Raw genomic sequence first — 21,492 nt, 5'->3', positions numbered from 1 at the left:
GTGCAGATCCATGGTCTCGCAAGACTAACGGATGTGCTGGTAGCTCATTCCACACTCTCACCAACTTCTGAGTGAAGAAATTCCCACTTATGTTCCTCTAAAACATTTTACCTTTCACCCTCAACCTATGACCTCCAGCTCTAGTCTCTCCCAAGCTCAGTGGAAAAAACCCACTTCCATTTACCCCATTTATACTCCTCAAAATTTTGTATACCTTTATCAAACCTCCCCTCATTCTCCTACGCTCTGGGGAAAAAGGTCCTAACCTATACAAACTTTCCCTAGTCTGGCAAATTTCTCTGTGCTCTTTCAAAGGATAGTAGGTACCTCATCCAATGTCTTCCACTGCATTAATATAATATTCCACTCCTGTACTCTGATTTGTGATAACCAATATGTCAAAAGGATTTGGGTTGATTGGTTAATGGTCTGGCCTGTGTAAGTAAGTGATCCCTAGTGTGTAGCTGAGTGTAGAATCCAAGGGGTTGTTGATGGGAATATGGAGAATATAAAATGGGAATCGTGTAAATGAGTGTCTGGTGGTCAGCATGAACTTGATGGGCAAAATAGCCTGTTTCCATGCTCTATGACACTATACACTTGGTGGCCACTCCATTAGATACACATGTACACCTGCTCATTAATGCAAGTATCAAATCAGCCAATCATGAGGCAGCAACTGAATGCATAAAAGCATGCAGATGTGGTCAAGAGGTTCGGTTGTTGTTCGGGCCAAACATCAGAATGGGGAAGACATGTGGTCTAAGTGACTTTGATTGTGGAATGATTGTCGGTGCCAGACAGGGTTTGACTGTCTCAGAAACTGGTGAACTCCTGGGAATTTCATGTACAACAGTCTCTAGAGTTAGAACATAGAACATAGAAGTTTACAGCACATCACAGGCCCTTCGGCCCACAATGTTGTGCTGACCATGTAACCTACTCTAGAGACTGCCTAGAATTTCCCTAGCCCATAACTCTGTATTTTTCTAAGCTCCATGTACCTATCTAAGAGGCTCTTAAAAGACCCTATCGTATCCAATAGAGAGAGAAAAAAAAAATCCAGCAAGCGGCAGTTCTGTGGGCAGAGTGTTTTGTTAATGAGACAGTTCAGAGGAGAATGGCCAGACTGGTTCGAGCTGACAGGAGGATGACAGTAACTCAAATAACCATGAGTTACAACAGTGGTGTGTAGAAGAGCATCTCTGAATACACAACACATCGACCCTTGAATTGGATTGGCTACACCAGCAAAAGACCATGAAAGTACACTCTGTGGCCACTTTATTGGGTACACTAATAAAGTGGTAATGGGGTATACCAGCTCATATTTTCTGACCTCTCTTTACATCCATCTCTGCTGTTCACCACAACTAATCCCTCTAATATCCAGTTTCATACGCTTGTTATGCTGGATAAATACGTTTATCTCAAGTTTCCTGTGGGATTTATTAATGGCTATTTATTAATGGCCTTGTCTTTAGTGTTTGGCATAAAGCCAAAGAGTTTTGTATTTAATGTTTGGTCAGGCCCCACTTGCAGTATTGTGTGCTGTTCCAGTCTTCCCTTCACAGGAAAGAGGTTGAGGCTTTAGAAAGGGTGCAGAAGAGGTTCACCCATCAGCCAGGACTTACCCTCTTCTCATGACCGCCATCAGGGAGGTGGTGCCTGGGGACACACATTCAACGTTTCAGGAACAGCTTCTTCCCCTTCGCCATCAGATTTCTGAATGGGCCATGAACCCATGAATACTACCTGGACTTTTGCTTAATGCTTTGCTCAATACTACTGCCGCACAGTGTAGTGCCTTACAGTACCAGGAACCCGGGTTCAATCCCCGCCACTGCTTGTACGTTCTGTCCCTAACCATGTGGGTTTCCTCCTGGTGCTCCAGTTTCCTCCCACAGTCCAAAGACGTACCAGTTGGTAGGTTAACTAGTCCTGTGACTGGGCTATGGCTAAATTGCGGGTATTGTTGGGCAGCAAGGCTCGAAGGGCCAGAAGGCCTATTCAATAAATAAATATACAGCCAACAAATTTCATGATATATGCCGGTGATGCTGAACCTGACTCTGATTCGGGATTAGAGGGCATCACCTAGAAGGAGAAGCTGGACAAACTCGGGTTATTTTCTCCGGAGCATCAGAGGCTGAAGATTCGGAGACCCGACAGAAGTTCATAAAATCACAGGAGGTGTCGATAGGACTGATGGAGTCTTTTCCCCAATGTGAAATACTCGAGGATACGGCTTTAAAGTGAGAGGGGGAAAATGTAAAGGAGATTTGCAGGGCAAGATTTTTCCATGGACAGTGGTGGTGTTGGTAGCAGGTACGATAGTGGCACTTAAGAGACTTCTATATGTCGGCAGAGTAATGTAGAGAGGCTGGAGGAATATAGACCAGGTGAAGGCAGTTACATTTAATTTAATTTGGCATCATGTTCAGCACAGACATTGTGGGTCGAAGGGCCGGTTCATGTGCTGTACTATTCTAAGTTCTTTGTTCAATATTCTGTGTACTATGTTCTTATTAAGGACATCAAAAGTTACGGGGAGAAGGCAGAAGGATGGGGTTTTGAGAGGGAAAAGAAATCAGCCATAATGGAATGGTGGAGCAGACTTGATGGACTGAAAGGCCTAATTCTGCCCCTATGTCTCATTGTACTCTATATGTTATGCTCTATGTTTTGTGTTAAATGTTCTGTTTCCATATAGGGCTCTGGCCAGGACTGGCTCCTCAATCCCCTTCAATCAGACACAGAACTGTAAGCACCTGGAGGGACTGGTCTCTGCACAGCAACAGCTCTGCCGAAGTAACCTGGACCTCATGCAGAGCATTGTCCAGGCAGCTAGAGAGGTCCAAAAGACCTGCCGGAAAACTTTCTCCGATATGAGGTGGAACTGTTCTTCCATTGAACTGGCTCCCTACTTCTCACCGGACCTGGAGAGGGGTAAGAATAATTGCTGAATTAGCTGAAGGACATCGTGGAATCATTCAGCACAGAAACAGAGTCAACCATCCATCTATGCCAATCCAATACTAATCCCGATTTATTCTCCCCATGTTCCCGTCAGCTCTTCCCGGATGTTACTATTCTCCCGTGCTTAACCTACCAACCCAAATAACTTTAGGATGTGGGAGGAAGCTGGAGACCCAGAGGAAACCCATATGGTCAATGGTAGAGCATGCAATCTCCACATAGACAGCATCAGAGATTAGTATTGAACCCAGATCACTGGAGATGTGAGGCAGCTAAGGTGACATCCTTCTATTCTGAAGCTATGCCTTTTGGTCATAGACTCTCCTACTATTGGAAACATCCTCTGTGCATTCATTCTATCTAGGTCTTTCAATATTCTATATGTGTCAATGACATTTCCCCTCATTCTTCTAAATTCCAGCGAGCACAGGCACAGAACCATCAAGTTAACCTCATGTGTTAACCCTTTCATTCCCAGGATAATTCTCATAGACCTTTTCTTGACCCTCTCCAATGCCAGCACATCCTTTCTTAAATAAGTGGCCCAAAACTGCTCACAATACTCCAAGTACGGTCTGACCAATGCCTTATAAACCATCTTATGTTACATCTATTAACCAATTGTTAAATACATCCATCAGTAACATCAACTCTCCCTCAATCATACCACCATTAACCCTTCCAAATGGCATCTCCACCATCTTTTCACAACCTCTTTACCAACCCTTCAAACATCCTCTCATCAACCCTTCAATTAGCCAACACATTCACCCTTCCATCAATTACATGTTGTTACTGGGATGCCGTGTACTTGGATTTGCAGAAGGCCTTTGACAAGTTGTCATATGTGAGACTACTTAACAAGATAAGAGCCCATCGTGCCATCGTCTGCTCCACCATTTCTTCATGGCCGATTTATTGTCCATCTCAACTTCATTCTCCTGCCTTGTATCCTTTGACGCCCTGATTAATACACCTCTGACTTAAATATACCCAATGACTTGACCTGTACAACTGTCTGTGGCAATGAAATCTACAGATTCACCACTTTCTGAGATTTTCCTCATTTCAGATCTAAATGGACGTCCCCCTATTCTCAGGTTGTACCTTCTGGTCCTAGACTCCCCCACTATAGGAACCATCCTCTCCAAGTCCACTCTATCTTTCAGTATTCGATAGGTTTCTATGCAATCCCCCCCTATTCTTCTGCACTCCAGTGAGTACAGGCCTGGAGCCATCAAACACGTGGATAAGAGGCACTAAGACCCACAAGCAGGTAGGGAATGTGTGGATGTAGGTAGATCACATACAGGCAGTATCCATGATCTCATGGTCAGCATAGCCATCAATGAATAGGAGTTACTGCACTGTAATGTTCTATTTTATTTCTTTATTTAGAGACACAGCATAGTTACAGGCCCTTCCAGCCCAAAGAGTCTGCACCATCCAATGACACGCACTTGACCGACTAACCTGTACGTCTTTGGAATGTGGGAGGAAACCGGAGCACACGGTGGAAACCCACACGGTCACGGGGAGAACGTACGAACTCCTCACACCGAGTGACAGGAATTGGTCCAAGGTCGCTGGCGCTGCTGCTTGTTCTTTGCTGGAACAGGAGAACTCCTCTCAGAGGGCGGAGCAAGCGTGCAACGAGCTGCCCAGAGGCAGGCGCGGGTTCAGTGGCGTAGGCGCATGGATGGGAGGTGTTTTTAGGGGTTATGTTCCAGGTCGAGGTAGATGGGACTAGACAGAAGATCGGGATTCATGGACTAGATGGGCTGAAGGGCCTGCTTCTGTGCTGCAGTACTCTGTGACTCTATAAGTGATTACCCTGAGCTTCTCACCCCAGGTACCAGGGAGTCGGCATTCGTCCACGCTTTGTCCGCGGCTGCCATCAGCCACACGATAGCCAGGGCCTGTACATCAGGGGACCTCCCAGGCTGCTCCTGTGGGCCGGTTGCCTCTGAGGCCGCGGGGCCCGGATTCCGATGGGGCGGGTGCAATGACAACCTCAACTACGGGATCCTGCTGGGGTCCAAGTTTTCTGACTCGCCGATGAAAATGAAGAAAACCAGGTCACAGGCAAACAAGCTGATGAACCTACACAACAGTGAGGTTGGACGGCAGGTAAAACTGGACAAGAAAATTTTTCAAAAGCGTTGCTTTCTCAAAAATTTATTTATGATTATGATAGAACACTTGAAGCTGAACACAAGTATAATTTCAGACTACTTGTATCATGTAGAAATTTAGAGAGACAAGGAATTAGCATTTGTGGAATATAATGCATTTAATTCCATAACAATGCTGATGCTAAGCTAAAAATGTTTTGTTCATGATTTTCATTTGTACTTGATGTTTGAGGCTTCTCATTTAAGTGTCCCAACAATAATCAGCCAGCTTCAATGGATTCCAGTTGCCCTGATACTGTTTCTTCATGATTGTGATGCCCTGGTGAAACCTTTCACCATGCTCCTCAATGACAGTGCCAAGATTTGCAGGGAAGAGGTCAAAATGGGAATGCAGAAAATGAATCTTTAGTGACATGTTGCACTTCATGGATTTTTTAATGCTTAAAGCACGTTGACAATCAGTTGCACATAATCTGGTGCTCTGAGGATGCCAGGAAAATGCCTTCCATGTGATTTTCTCTGGCCCCACTAGAAGTTCTTCAAATTACCTGTCACCGATGACCCGTTTGATTTGTGGAACAACAAAAATGCCTTCCTTAACCTTGGCAAGGGATAGTCTGACTTGAAATATGAATTGAGATAACAAATATAGGTGACTTAAAAAATAGTGCATGATGGGGAAATTTCATAGTGATTTTCATGATCAGCAGCCCGAAATCCATAAGATACACCCAAAAGTATTCAGGAAGCAAAATCTTTGTTATCCAGTGTAATTAATGAAGGACATAGTTATTGGTGCAGCATTTCTACATTTTTTTTTAGATTATGAGAACACTCAGTCCTCTTTTATTGTCATTTGGAAATGCATACATGCATTAAGAAATGATACAATGTTTCTCCGGAGTGATATCACAGAAAACAGGACAGACCAAAGACTAACACTGACAGAACCACATAATTATAACATATAGTTACAGCAATGCAAAGCAATACCATAATTTGATGAAGAACAAACCATGGGCATGGTAAATAAAGACTCTAAAGTCCCGAAGTTGATCGACTCCCGAGACCCCGATAGCAGGCGGCAAAAGGGAGAAACTCCCTGCCATAAACCTCCAGGCACCGTCAACCTGCCGATGCCTTGGAAGCAGTCGACCACAGCCGACACTGAGTCTATCCGTCCGAAAACTCCGAGCTTCCAAACAGCCTCTCTGATAAAGCCTCCCGAGCGCCATCCTCTGCCGAGCACCTTCGACCTCACCCCAGCCGCTGAAACACACAAAGCCGAGGATTTCGGGGCCTTCTGCTCCAGAAATTCCGGTTACCACACAGTAGCAGCAGCAGCGAAGCGGGCATTTCAGAAGTTTTCCAGATGTTCCTCTGTACTCTCATGTCTGTCTCCATCAAATCAGAATTGTGCACGGTCCCCTACTTGACAAATAACAGACATCACCACCAAAGTGGCTGCGCCCACTGCTGTCGCGTCACCATCTTCTCCTCCATTAAACCATTTGAGAAATATTACAAAATATGTTCATTTCTGTCACGTAATGATGCTGAAAAATGAATTCAGCCTTTATATTGAATAGACTTTACTGCAATACACTTGTTACTGGTCTTCTAAAGCAATTAATTGACAAACTTAAACCCATTCAGAACTCCACTGCTAAACTTTTAACCAAAACCAGGATGAGGGAGCATATTACTCCATCTTAACTCCTCTTCACTGGCTTCCTGTATCTTTCAGAATGATTTTAAAGTTTTGTTACTCGTTTTAAAGCTCTTAATGGCCTGGGACTGGAGAACATCACAGAATCACTTTTGTTTTATAATCCTGCTCGAGATCTCAAGTCTTCTTCCGCTGGTCTCCTAAATTTAAACAGTCCCTCTCAAAAGATATTTGGCAGCTCAGCTTTTTTTGGACTATGCTCCTAAACTGTGGAATTCAATATCCAAAACTAGAAAGGATGCAGACTCAGTTGACACTTTTAAACACCAGCTCAAGCCTATTTATTTAACCTTGCTTTTAACTAACATCTTTTTATCTTTAACTTTCATGTTTGTACCGTATCCCATTGTAAAGCACTCTGAACTGCGTTGTCTGTGTGAAAGGTGCTCTGTAAATAAAGTTATATTATTGTTATTATTAATCTTTTCTATTCTGCCACTTCCAGGCCCTCAGGGCATCGGTGGAAGTAAAGTGTAAGTGTCATGGAGTTTCAGGCTCCTGCTCGGTTAAGACCTGCTGGAAAGGGCTGCAAGAGCTCAGCAGCATCGCCCAGGACCTGAAGCTGAAGTATCTGTCGGCCACCAGGGTGGTGCACCGACCCGTGGGCACGCGGAAGCAGCTCGTCCCCAAGGACATTGACATCCGGCCCATCCGGGAGAACGAGCTGGTGTACCTGCAGAGCTCGCCAGACTTCTGCACCAAGAACGTGAAGCTGGGCTCCAATGGGACGCAGGAGAGGTGAGGCGATGAACTTAATTTCATTTAAGTGATACGGCTCAGAACAGGCCTCTCTGGTCCAGTGAGCTGTGTCGCCCTGCAACCGTCAGGAGAGGGAAGGGAGATAGGCAGCCAGTGCAGAGTACTCCTGTGGCCGCTCCCTATCAAAAATAAGCACACTGTTTCGGATACTGTTGGGAAGGACAAACTACCGGGGAAGCCGCCGTGACTAAGTCTCTGGCATTGAGTTTGGCTTGAGGCTCAGAAGGGAAGGGAGGAGAGCAGGAGTGATAGGGGATTCCATAATTAAAGGAGCCGAAAGGAGATTCTGTGGATGTGAAAGAGACACCAGGGTGGTATGTGGCCTCCCAGGTACCAGGGTCAGAGATGTCTCTGATCGCGCCCATGGCTTTCTGAACAGTCAGACGTCTTGGTACACATTGATACCAACAACATAGGGGAAAAGGGAGGAGGTCTTGAAGAGAGGATATAGCAAGTTAGGCACTAAGCTGAGAAGCAGGATCTCCAGGGTAGTAATCTCTGGATTGCTGCCCGTGCCTCATGCTAGTGAGGGTAAGAATAGGATGATCTGGCAGGTGAATCTGTGCCTGAGAAAATGGTACAGGCGGCAGGGGTTCAGATTTATGGATCGTTGGGTTCACTTCTGGGGAAGGTATGACCTGTACAAGAGGGACAGGTTACACCTGAACCTGAGGGGAATTAATATCCTTGTGGGCAGGTTTGGTAGGGTTGTTGGAAAGGGTTTAAACTAATTTGGCAGTGGAATGGGAACCGGAGTGTTAGGACTGAGGGTGGGGCAATTGGTGTACAATTAGATGCAGTGTGCAGTGAGACTGTGAAAAAGGACAGGCAGATGACAGGGAAAAACTGCAGTCAATGGGATGAGTTACAGTGTAACAGGGGGCCAAAATCAAAAAGGGTGAAGAATACAAGAGTGAAGGTGTTATATTTGAATGCACGCAGTACACAGAATAAGGCTGATGATATTGTAGTGCAGTTAGAGATTGCTAGGTGTCTGTGGGCAGCTCTGAGTCGTGGCTGAAAGAAAGCGTAGTTGGGAGCTTAACATCCAGGAATACACATTGGATCGAAAGGACAGGCAGGTAGGCAAAGGGGATGGAGTGGCTATATTGGTAAAAAATGAAATCGAATCCTTATAAGTTAGGTCTTTACTCTTTGGAGCGTAGAAGGTTCAGAGGAGACTTAATAGAGGTGTTTAAAATTATGAGGGGGATTGATAGAGTTGACGTGGTTAGACTTCTTCCATTGAGAGTGGGGAAGATTCAAACAAGAGGGCATGGATTGAGAATTAGAGGACAAAAGTTTTGGGGTAACATGAGGCTGTGTGGAATGAGCTTCCAGCAGGAGTGGTTGAGGCAGGTTCTATGTTGTCGTTTAAAGTTAAATTGGATAGATATATGGACAGGAAAGGAATGGAGGGTTATGGACTGAGTGCAGGTTGGTGGGAATAGGATAGGGTAAGAGTTCGGCATGGACTAGAAGGGCCAAGATGGCCTGTTTCCGTGCTGTAATTGTTATATGGTTATATGGTTATGTGACAAAGGATCGGAAGATGTAAAATCCTTGTGGGCAGAGTTAAGAAACTGCAAGGATAAAAATACTCTGATTGGAGTTTTATACTGTATAGACTTCTGAACAGTAGCAAAGATGTGGCCTACAAATTACAATGGGAGATAGAAATTGTATGACAAAAAGGGAACATTATGTTAGTCACTCGGGATTTCAATATGCAGGTAGATTGGGAAAATTCGGTTGGTACTGGACTCCAAGGGAGGGAATTTAAAGAATGGCTATGAGATGGGTTTTTAGAGCAGCTTGTGATTGAGCCCACTAGGGGGAAAGGCAATTTTGTTTTGGGCGTTGTATAGTGAACTAAATTTGATTAGGAAGCTTAAGATAAAGGAACCCTTAGGAGACAATGATCATAACATGATAGAATTCATCCTGCATTTTGAGAAAGAGAAGATAAAATCAAATATGTCAGTATTACAGTGGAGTATAGGGAATTACAGAGACATGAGAGAGGAGCTGGCCAAAATTGATTGGAAGGGAACACTAGCAGTGATGATGGAAGAACAGCTTCTGGGGGAAATTCAAAGTGAATGTCCTATTGGATGGACTATCATTCCTCACCTCTCTCAACCACCCACGTTCCCTGTCACCTGGTTTCACCTATCACCTGCAAGCTTGTACTCCCCCCTTCCCCTTCCCCATTTTCTTATTCTGGCTTCTTCTTTCCAGTCCTCATGAAGGCTCTTGGCTCAAAATATTTAGTGTTTATTCCTCGCCATAGATCTGCCTGCTTCTCCAGAATTTGTATGTGTTGCTCTACATTTCCAGTATCTCTTGTGTTTACACTGAGTTAATAGTTTTCATAGCCTCTTTAAGCCTTCTAAACACTTCTTGGGTGTCCAAGTCAAATTGAGTTTATTCTTATATGGACAGGATAGCTCTACAATGGCCAGTCAAAACTGCCCAACACATCTCTAGGACAAGCCTACCCGCCATCAAGGACATACATACAGAAGGGTGCCGGAAAAGGGCCAGTAGCATCATGAAGGCTCCCACCCACCCTGCTCATGGACTGTTTCTCCCACTCCCATCAGGGAGGAGGCTATGTAACATCCACACCAGGACCACCAGACTCAAAAACAGTTACTTTCACCAAGCAGTAAAGCTGATTAACACCTTCACCACCACTACTTTATCATTTCGTGTCAGTCACCTTATGTACGGACACTCCTGTGCCTAGTGTCACTTTATGGACATACAATCAATCTGTGTATATAAGCTACCTTATATATTTATATTTTTTTTGTTATTGTGTTCTCCATCTTACTGTGTTTTTTTTGTGCTGTATCGGATCTGGAGTAACAATTATTTCATTTCCTTTACACTTGTGTATGGGAAATGACATTAAGCAATCTTGACCTTAACCTTGACCTTGAAGATAAGGGAGGTACAAGGGCAAAGAGAAGACTTGCAGTGTGTCTCGGAAACGTAGATTCAGAGAACACAGAGCACATAAAGTATACATGTGTTAGACAAGACAATAAATGAAATACTGTAGGTTATAATGAATTGGCTGGAACTGAACACAATACTTGAAGGAATATCTGGAGCGGCAATTGATGACCCACATTAGACCAGGTGAAGGATCTCATCCCAAAACATTGTCCATTTCTTTCCATAGGCATTTCTCTTCAGCATCAAGGATATGCTCTCTCTCACTGCTACTGAGGGAAGGAGGTACAGGGGTCTCAGGACACACCCCATCAGGTTCAGGAACAGTTATTGCCCCATTACCATGAGGATCTTGTACAGACGGGATAACTTCACTCACCCCAACACTGAACTGTTCACACAAACTATGGACTCACTTTCAAGCACTTCTCATCTCACGTTCTCAATATTTATTGTTTATTTAGATCATAGACCATAAGACCATAAGACATAGGAGAAGAATTAGGCCATCAGACCCATCATGTCTGCTCCACCATTCAATCATGGCTGATCCTATTTTCTCTCCTCCTCAGCCCCAGTTCCTGGCCTTCTCCCCGTAACCTTTGATGCCAGGTCCAATTAAGAACCTATCAATCTCTGCCTTAAATATACCCAACAACCTGGCCTCCACAGCTACATGTGGCAACAAATTCCCCAATTTCCCCACCCTTTGGCTGAAGAAATTTCTCTGCATCTCTGTTTTGAAAGGGCAGCCCTCTATCCTGCGGCTGTGCCCTCTTGTCCTAGACTCTCCCACCATGGGAAACATCCTTTCCACATCTACTCTTTCAACATTCAAAAGGTTTCAATGAGATCCCCCCTCACCCTTCTGAATTCCAGGGAGTACAGACCCAGAGCCATCAAACATTCCTCATATGATAACCCTTTCATTGCTGGAATCATTCTTGTGAACCTTCTCTGGACCCTCTCCAATGCCAGCACATCTATTCTGAGATGAGGGGCCCAAAACTGTTCACAATACTCAAGGTGAGGCCTCACCAGTGCCTTATAAATCCTCAGCATCACATCCTTGCTCTTGTATTCTAGACCTCTTGAAATGAATGCTAACATGGCATTTGCCTTCCTCACCACCAACTCAACCTGCAAGTTAACCTTTAGGCTGTTCTGCACAAGGACTCCTAAGTCCCTTTGCTCTCAGATTTTTGATTTTCTCCCCGTTTAGAAAATAGACCACACAATTATTTCTACTACCAAAGTGTATGACCGTGCATTTTCCAACATTGTATTTCATTTACTTATTTATTCATTTCATTGTATTTCATTTATTCTTCTTATTGTTTATATTTTTTGTTTCTTTCTATTTACTATGAATGCCCACAGGGAAATGAATCTCAATGTAGTATTGAACTGAATTGACTTTTCTACTTATATCCCTCATATACATGAGGAGTAAAAATATTTATGTTAAGTCTCTGTCTAAATATGCAATGTGCAATTTATAATGAATATTATGTACAACAGGATAGTCAATATAACACAGAAATACAGTTGCGTCAGCATGAATTAAGCAGTCTGGTGGCCTGGTGGAAGTATATGGTGTCATATCTGTACCTTGATAATAAATTTACTTTGAACTTTGGCTCTGATGGTGTCTGAACCACTGAGTCCCTCCAGCATCTTGCGCATTGTTCCAGATTCCTGCATCTGCATCTCTCTTCTGTCTCCTGAACTAGCACTGCCAGCCACGGTGGTAGAGGGGGATACAATAGGGTCTCTTATGAGACTCTTAAATAGGTACATGGAGCTTAGAAGAATAGACTAGGGAAATTCTAGGCAATTTCTAGAGTAGGTTACATGGTCAGCACAACATTGTGGGCCGAAGGGCCTGTAATGTGCTGTGGATTTCTATTTTTCTATGTTTCTAAAATGCTGGAGGAACTCAGCAGGCCAGGCAACATCAGTGGAAAAGAGTAAACGGTCAACGTTTCGGGCCAAGATGGATCTTCAGGACCCTCTTGGCCTCGTTTCTTTGTTGGAACAACTGTATACCTCTTTGTAAATAAACTCAGAGTGCAAACAGGAAAAAAACAGTTTGCAAGAAGGGTTTTTTTGTGTGAAGAGGCCATTAGCAACTCTTTGTCACTTAGTCGTAATTTTACAGCGATACCCAGTGGCTGCTAAATCACTCACTGGAAATAATGCATTAGTTAAAGCTTTTGTGTGATTAACAAGAGACTTCTCTAAGTGCTGATGGATATCCTGTTCCTTACTTTGTCAGAGGAGAAACCTATATGACTTTAAAATGCTGTCAGATCTTTGTCTGTTGACGGCCACTGAGCATTTCACTTTTCAGCACCTAGATAGCTCACCTTCTCAATCAGAATCAGGTTTAATATCACCGGCATACATCATGAAATTTGTTTCGTATATAGTTAAATAAGTAGTGCAAAATTAAAAATAAATTAAAATGTCCATTCAGAAATCTGATGGCAGAGGGGAAGAAGCTGTTCCTAAAGTGTACAGTGTGTGCCTTCAGGCTCCTGTACATCTTCCCTGATGGTAGCAATGAGGACAGGGGATGGCTTGGTTGATGGGGGTCTTTAATGATGGATGCGTCTTTTTGAGACATCGCTCCTTGAAGATGCTCTGGATACCATGGGGCTTTCCTGATACCTTCCCCCCAACCCCCATAGAATATAGAATATAGAACAGTCTAGCACAGTACAGGCCCCTCGGCCTAGGATTTCGTGCCGACCTTTCAACCTTCTCCAACATCAGTCTGACACTTCTGTCCCACTTAGCACATTTTTCTATCACCCATGTGCCTGTCTAAAAGTTTCTCAAATGCCCCTAGTGTACCTGCCTCTACCACCACCCCTGACAGAGCATTTGTGTACTCACTACTCTCTGTGTAAAGACTCTCTGTGTCCCCCCTACACTTTCCTCCAATCACCTTAAGATTATGCTCCTTGTATTAGCCATTTCTACCCTGGGAAAAAGGTAATTGCTGGCCACTCAATCTCTGCTTTTACCATCATGTACACGTCCATCAAGTCACCTCTCATTCCCCTTCACTCCAAGAGAAAAGCCCTAACTTGTTCAACCTGTCCTCATAAGACATGCTCTCTAATCCAGACAGCTTTCTGGTAAATCTCCTCTGCACCCTCCCTAAAGAGGGTCCAATTAGAGACACATTAAATCACACCAGTCACCACACACTTGGCTGGAAATTGGCTTTGAGGGTCTTCCTGAAGGAAGAGAGGTAGAAGGGTTTAGAAAAGAAATTCCAGACCTTCAGGTGTTGAACATTAAAATGATGCCCCTTCCAGCCCCTGAGTGATGGAACGTATGAGAACTCAGTTGAAGGAACACTGATATTTCACAGAGTTGTACAGGTGGACTGGGTTACAGAAAAAGAGAGAGTCAATATATACCACGGGTTCGGTTATATTCAGTTCTGGTCACCTCATTATTGAACGAAGTGGAAGGTTTAGCCTGTAAGACCATTAGACCATTAGATATAGGAGCAGAATTAGGCTATTTGGCCCATCGAGTCCATTTCAACCCTCTCAGCCCCAATCTCCTGCCTTCTCCCCGTATCCCTTTATGCCCTGACTAATCAAGAATCTATCAACTTCTGCCTTAAATATATCCAATGACTTGGCTTCCACAGCTGCCTCTGGCAACGAATTCCACAGATTTGCCACTCTATATCTGGCTAAAAAAATTCCTCCTCAACTCTGTTCTAAAATCTGAGGTGCGAAGGAACTTGGGAGTCATTCTGCAGGATTCTCTAAAGGTATACTTGCAAGTTGAGTCAGTGGTGAGGACATCAACTGCAATGTTAGCGTTCATTTCAAGAGAACTAGACTATAAGGGAAAGGATATAATGCTGAGGCTTTATAAGGCATTGGTCAGAACACACTTAGAGTATTGTGAGCAGTTGTGGGCCTCTTTTCTAAGAAAGGATCTGCTGATATTGGAGAGGGTCCAGAGGAGGTTCACAAGAATTATCCCAGGAATGAAACGGTTGACGTACAAGTATTTGATGGCTCTGGGCCTGTACTGGCTGGAATTTAGTAGAATGAAAGGGCACCTCATTGAAACCTATCAAATATTGAAAGTCCTAGAAGGAAGAGGATGTTTCCTAAAGTGGGTAAGTCTAGAACTTGAGGTCACAGTCTCAGAATAGAGGAACTTCTATTTAGAATAGAAATGAGAAGGAATTTCTTTACGCAGAAGGTAGTGAATCTGTGGAATTCATTGCCACAGATGGCAGTGGAGGCCAAGTTATTGTGTATATTTAAAGTGGAGGTGGATAGGTTCTTGATTAGCAAGAGGGTTAAAGATTACAGGGAGAAGATATGAGAAAGGGATTGAGAGGGATGATAAGTTAGCCATGATGAAATGGAGAAGCAAAACTGATGGGCCAAATGGCCTAATTCTTCTCCTATGTCTTAAGGTCTTCTGATAGTGAAACTGCATCAAGAATTTATAGGTGACAATTCAAGGAAATCTTGCAACCCAAGGGGCATTAAGAGAGGATAGGATAAAAGACTATTCACTAGCACATATGTTGGAGGCTAAGAGGGAGGCTCCACCATCCAGACCATGTTCTCTTCTTACTGCTGCCATTAGGAAGGAGGTACAGGAGCCTTAGATCCCACACCAGCAGGTTCAGGAATAGTTATTACCCTTCAACCATCAGGCACCTGAACCAATGTGGACAACTTCTCTCACCTCATCTCTGAACTGATTCCACAACCTATGGACTTACTTTCAAGGACTCTACAACTAATGTTCTCAGTATTATTGATTTACTTTTTTAATTTATGATTATTAATATATTTTTTATTTGCACAGTCTGTTTTTTGCACATTGGTTGCTTGTCCGTCTTTGTGTGTAGTTTTTCATTGACTCTATTGTATTTCTTTGTCCTTCTGTGAATGCCTGCAAGAAAATGAATCACGGGGTTGTATATGGCGACATGTACATACTTTCATAGTGAATTTATTTTGAACTTTGAACTCCACGAACACTAGCAGGGCAACTCCTTCTTGTGTCTGGGTCAGTAGTGTTGCCGCGTGTGGGTCATTGGAAGGCATATGGCATGCCTGCCTTTATTTTGGGTTCAAAAGTCAGGAAGAAATGTTGCAGCCTTGTAAAACTCTAGTCAGACCACATCCGGAGTATTGCCATACAGTTCTGGCCGCTCCATTAGATGAAGGATGTTGAGGCTTTGGAGGAGGTACAGAAGAGGGGTACCAGGATGTTGCCTCCTGGATTAGAGGGCACGTGCTATAAAACAAGAGGCTGGAGAAACCTGGGCTGTCTTCTCTGGAGCAGTGGAGCTGAGAGGAGATCTGATGGAGTTTTATAAGATTATGAGAGGCATAGAGAAGTAGACAGGCAGTATCTTTTTCCCAGGGTTGAAATGTCTAATACCAGATGGCATGAATTAAAGGTGAGAGGGGGTAATTTCTAAAGACATGTGAGGGGCAAGTTTTTTTTTAACAGAGAATGGTAGGTGGTTGGAATTTTTTGCCCTACTTATTTAATTATTTATATACATTTCTCACTGTAATTTACAGTTTTTATTATTATATATAGCACTGTCCTGCCGCTGCATAACAAAAAATTTCACGACAAATGCTGACGATATTAAATACGATTTTGATTCTAATTCTCAGTCTTTTAAGCTAAGCACTGTATAGATAGACACATGAATGTGAGGAGAGTGGAAAGATATGGACATTGTGTAGGCAGAAGGGATTAGTTTCATTGGCCATTTGATCACTAATGTAATTGGTTAGGCACAACATTGTGGGCCGAAGGGCCTGTTCCTGTGTACTATTCTGTGTTCTATCTCATATAATGATGAGCTGGAGTACAGGAAAGAGCGAGAGCTTAGTGACATAGTGTCATGACAACATGGTTTCAATGTGAAGAAACAAAAGAGCTGGTCATTGAGGTCAGAAAGGGGCGCGGTAAACACACTGCGTCTTCTTTTTCAGTACCTTATCCTGCATTGTTATTCCTTTACATTGTTCTATCTTAATGATCTGATCTGTATGCAAGACAGGCTCTTCACTGTATCTCAGTACACATGACAATAATAAACCAATACCAAGAACTAAGAACTGCAAGAACCCCATCTTGTCTGATTATCAGCCACATATAGAAACTAGCACATTTTTTCATAGACTCCAAAACAATTACTTTCCCCAAGCAGTAAGGCTGATCAACACCTCCACCCACTAACCCAACCAACCACACCCCCAACCACCACTACTTTACCATTTCCTATTAATATCACCATATGTAAGAGTCTCCTGTGCCTAGGGTCACAGGGACACCTTATGGACATACAGTGCCTATAAGGAATATTCACCCCCCCCACCCCCGGAAGTTTTCATGTTTTTTTGTTTTACAACATTGAATCACAGTGCATTTAATTTGGCTTTTTTGACACTGATCAACAGAAAAGACACTTTCACGTCAAAGTGAAAACAGATCTCATCAAAGTGATCTAAATTAATTACAAATAGAAAACACAGAATAATTGATTACAACAGTATTCACCCCCTTCAAACCAGTGTTTAGTAGATGCGTCTTTGGCAGCAATTACAGCCTTGCGTCTGTGTGGATAGGTCTCTATCAGCTTTGCACATCTGGACACTGCAATTTTTCCCCATTCTTCTTTACAAAACTGCTCATGCTCTGTCAGATTGCATGGGGATTGTGAGCTATGTCCCCTCTAGGCTGTGTGCGTGTGCGTGCGCACACACGTTTTCAACCAGCGCACAAATTAATGTTCGCACAAAGGGTTAGTTACCTAAAATAATGTAGTAATTAATAATTATACTTATAGAAAATAATCTTTTAGCTAAATGTTTCTGTTAACTAGTTAGTCGGTTTTTCAAATACCACAATGTACGTCACTAATTTAAGTCACCTCACCTTTCCTGTTCCGGTTTGTACAGCTGTATCACAGCGGCAGCCATCTTTGGCGGACAGTGTTCATATCGTAAAGTTTACGAAGATCTGTTTCAAATCCTGTAGATAGCTTACTAAGTTTTCATTGAAAAAAATATTGATTCACTATGTCGAATTCAAAAGAAGCGAAGGGCGTGAAGTGCAAAAGAACTGCAAATTTGTTTAAAGTTGAATGGCTTAACAAAATAGTAGAAACTGCTACACCAAAAGCTCATGAGATCATGAACGTTCAGCTAGGAGAAATATTTATGTATGATTCGGAAACTGGAGTTACCTGTTTGTATTGTTGTGATGCGAAAGTTGCTGGAGAACTTGCTAGTGGAAAGAAGTGGGATGATATTTGGAAACTTGACTTTTTGAAGCAACATTTGGCAAGTAAATCACAAGTATTTATAAATAGTCTTTGTGTTCATTTAGAAGAAGGGTTTCCTGAAGATGAGGTACAAGAACGGTCAGCTTTTGATTGCTCCGCAATTGCAGATTGTGACTTCACATTTGGCGATGAACAAGTTAATGCCTTTTGTCTAAAATATCATGATTTTCTGGCTGAAAATACTGTAATAGTTAGACAGTTTAATGATTTCAAATTTTCCGTGCAAGAAAAAATTAAATCCAAACTGATTTCAAACTTTGCTCAAATGGTGGCATTTGTACTTCAAAATGAACAGTTTTGTGACCTTGCACAGTTGATGGACATTGGGGGAACCCTTCTTGTGTCTAGTGCGGACTGTGAGCAAGGTTTTAGCCTAATGAATCAACTCTAAAACAGGCTGAGAAACCGTTTAGGTGAATGTCATTTGGATATGTTAAATGAGAATCAAAACCTATCAATTGGATGGCAGTTCTATTAGTCTAGATAGAGTTTACAAAGAATGGGTAACTGCCAAAGGCAGGAGAGAGTAAAAGCAACTGAGTGACCTAAATATATATGTTATTTTGTTGTTATTCTGTGCAGTTTTATGTCAAATATTTTGTAAACCTACATAAACTGTGCCATGTGTGCATTCAGTGTGCACATACTTCTGTCACAGGAAAAGATTTGTATAACATAAGATTTTTGCACACACTGTCTACTAAAAATTAGAGGGAACATTGATTGTGAGTAAACAGCCCCTTTCAAGTCCAGCCACAAATTCTCAATTGGATTGAGGTCTGGACTCTGACTTGGCCACTCCAGGACATTAATTTTGTTGTTTTCAAGCTATTTCTGTGTAGCTTTGGCTTTATGCTTGGGTTCATTGCCTTGCTGGAAAACAAATCTTCTCCCAAATCGCAGTTCTCTTGCAGACTGCATTGGGTTCTTCTCCAGGATTTCCCTGTATTTTGCTGCATTCATTTTACCCTCTACCTTCACAAGCCTTCCAGGGCCTGCTGCAGTGAAGCATCCCCACAGTGTGATGCAGCCACCACCATGCTTCATGGTAGGAATGGTGTGTTTTTGATGATGTGTGGTATTTGGCTTACGCCAAAAATTCAATCTTGGCTTCATCAGACCATGGAACCTTCTTCCAGCTGACTTCAGAGTCTACCACGTGCCTTCTGGCAAACTCTAGCCAAGATTTCATGTGAGTTTTTTTCAACAGTGGCTTTCTCTTTGCCATTCTCCCAAAAAGGCTGCGACTGGTGAAACTCCTGGGCAACAGTTGTCGCATATGCAGCCTCTTCCACCTCAGCCACTGAAACTTGTAACTCCTCCAGAATTGTCATAGGTTTCTTGGGGACCTCTCTCACTAATCTCCTTCTTGCACAGCCACTCAGTTTTCAAGGACAGCCTGCTCTAGGCAGATTTACAGCTGTGCCATATTCTTTACATTTCTTGATGATTGACTTAGGATATTCCAAGGGATATTCAGTGACATGGAAATTTTCTTGTCCTCACTTGTGCTTTTCAATAACCTTTTGCAGAGTTGCTTGAAGTGTTCCTTTCTCTTCATGGTGTAGTTTTTGCTAGGATCCAGATACAGGGGTATTTTTACTACAATCAATTGAACCACCTTAACTGCATACAGGTGATCTCAATTTAACTAACTATGTGACTTCTAAAACCAATTGGCTGCGCCAGTGACGAATTGGTGTGTCATATTAAAGGGGGTGAACACTTACGCAATCAATTATTTTATGTTTTATATTTCTAATTAATTTAGATCACTTTGTAGAGATCTGTTTTCACTTTGACATGAAAAAGTCTTTTTTCTGTTGATCAGTGTCACAAAAGCCAAATTTTATCCGCTGTGATTCAATGTTGTAAAACAATAAGCTACGAAAACTTCCAAGGCGGGCGAATACTTTTTATAGGTACTGTTATGTATTTAAATATATTGCGTTCTTTATCTTATTGTGTTTTTTTTTGTGCTGTATTGGATACGGTGTAGCCTTTATTTCATTCTCCTTTACACTTGTACAGGAAATGTCATTAAACAATCTTGAATGAGTTTTGTTAAATTCGGTGATTAATTAAAACAACCAAGAGGTTAATGTATTCCTGTGCTGACTCGGTGTCGTTGTAATGCATGTCTGCAGTGAGCATTACACTACCCAAGAAGTTAAGTCAAGGCACTGACTATTCTTTTCTTTTTGGTATTTTTAGTCCTTATTATTGTCACATCATTAAAGCGGTACTTAATTAGTCAGGTCGTCAAAGGTGATGGGGAGAAGGCTGGAGAATGGGGTTGAGAAAAATAATAAATCTTTCTCTGCTTGATCCGCTCCGCAGACAATGCAACAAAACGTCGAACGGCAGCGACAGCTGCACCCTGATGTGCTGCGGCCGCGGGTACAACCCATACACAGAGAAGGTGGTCGAGCGTTGCCACTGCAAGTACCACTGGTGCTGCTATGTGACCTGCAAGAAATGCGAGAGGATGGTGGAGAGGTACGTCTGCAAGTGAGCCTGCCCCCTCCCCACATCCTACAACCCCCTCCCCTCTCCCCCCCCCAACTCCCCACCACCCCTTGAGAACAACCCTCGGCGATACAGGCAGAACCAAAGAAGGGCACTCAGTCCACCTTTGACGGCTCAGAGTGCATCAGCTTCCAATGTCACCTCTGCAACGTGTGCACGTACGGAGATACTTGTGCTCCCCCAAGGATGGGTATCTCTCCTTCGAACATCTACTTGCACAACTCACTGGATTTTCAAGAGAAGTATAGAGGAGGTGACTTTTTTCGATCATCAGTTGTCCTTCTGTGGTGAGTCCCCCACTTCCTGCGTGTTTCTGCCTACTCACTCTCCCTTTTGAGAAGACCACCTTCCGGATCCAAAATCCCAAATCCTGTTGCTTTTCCCGAAGAAATGAGTGAGTAGTCGCATCTGATTGCTGAGAGACAGAAGGTATTGACATTTGGGATTGGCGTGGGCGAAACTTGGGGGAGATACACGTCCCTGACCCCCATTGGCAAACTTATGCCTAACATCAGGAAAAGGAAAATGGGAATTTAATCCCATGCTGTCTTCTGTTTCCATGGAGACTTTCCCAAATGCAGGAATTGGAAGTCCACAAACAGGTATTGGATGAGCTTCTAGACTTTGGCAATATGTTGTTTGGGATTTCCCATATCCCCCGTGACAAATATACTGTATATATTTTTTGTATTACTGGCTACAAAATAATTTTTTCAAAATCTGAAAAAAATTACTATTTATGAAACTTTAGAATTGTACTTTTTGAGACTTTAAAAACAGAAGCGTTTGTGAAAGCAATGTCCTATTTTTTTTCAAAAGACTTTTAAATAAATAAATAAATCTTTAAAAATATCTCACATTATTCCTCCTCTTAATACTCAAAACTGATTGTTGCATCAAAGTTTACTTTAATAAGCAAACCTATTCTCTTTAATCTTTCTGCATTGTTCTTCATTGCAGTGGGACCTCCAGTAGCAGACCCACATGAATACTCTTTGACAGAGAGGAAATTCTAACTAAACCCAGCT

General features: G+C 42.8%; 1 protein-coding gene across 1 annotated transcript in view; it reads left to right on the top strand.

Annotated features, from left to right (window-relative positions):
* The window catches only part of wnt11 (wingless-type MMTV integration site family, member 11), a 75,652-nt gene extending 54,391 nt beyond the window's left edge, over nt 1–21,261 (top strand). Inside the window, exons 3-6 of the mRNA XM_072264224.1 lie at nt 2,714–2,949; nt 4,832–5,109; nt 7,289–7,581; nt 20,276–21,261. Of these exons, the coding sequence (XP_072120325.1) occupies nt 2,714–2,949; nt 4,832–5,109; nt 7,289–7,581; nt 20,276–20,450 (982 nt within the window). The 3' untranslated portion in view covers nt 20,451–21,261. The remainder of the gene's footprint in view (nt 1–2,713; nt 2,950–4,831; nt 5,110–7,288; nt 7,582–20,275) is intronic.
* The last annotated feature ends 231 nt before the right edge of the window (nt 21,262–21,492 follow it).

The sequence above is a fragment of the Mobula birostris genome, chromosome 7 (assembly GCF_030028105.1).
Source record: "Mobula birostris isolate sMobBir1 chromosome 7, sMobBir1.hap1, whole genome shotgun sequence".
NCBI lineage: Eukaryota > Metazoa > Chordata > Chondrichthyes > Myliobatiformes > Myliobatidae > Mobula > Mobula birostris.
This window is presented reverse-complemented; position numbering and strand designations above follow the sequence as displayed.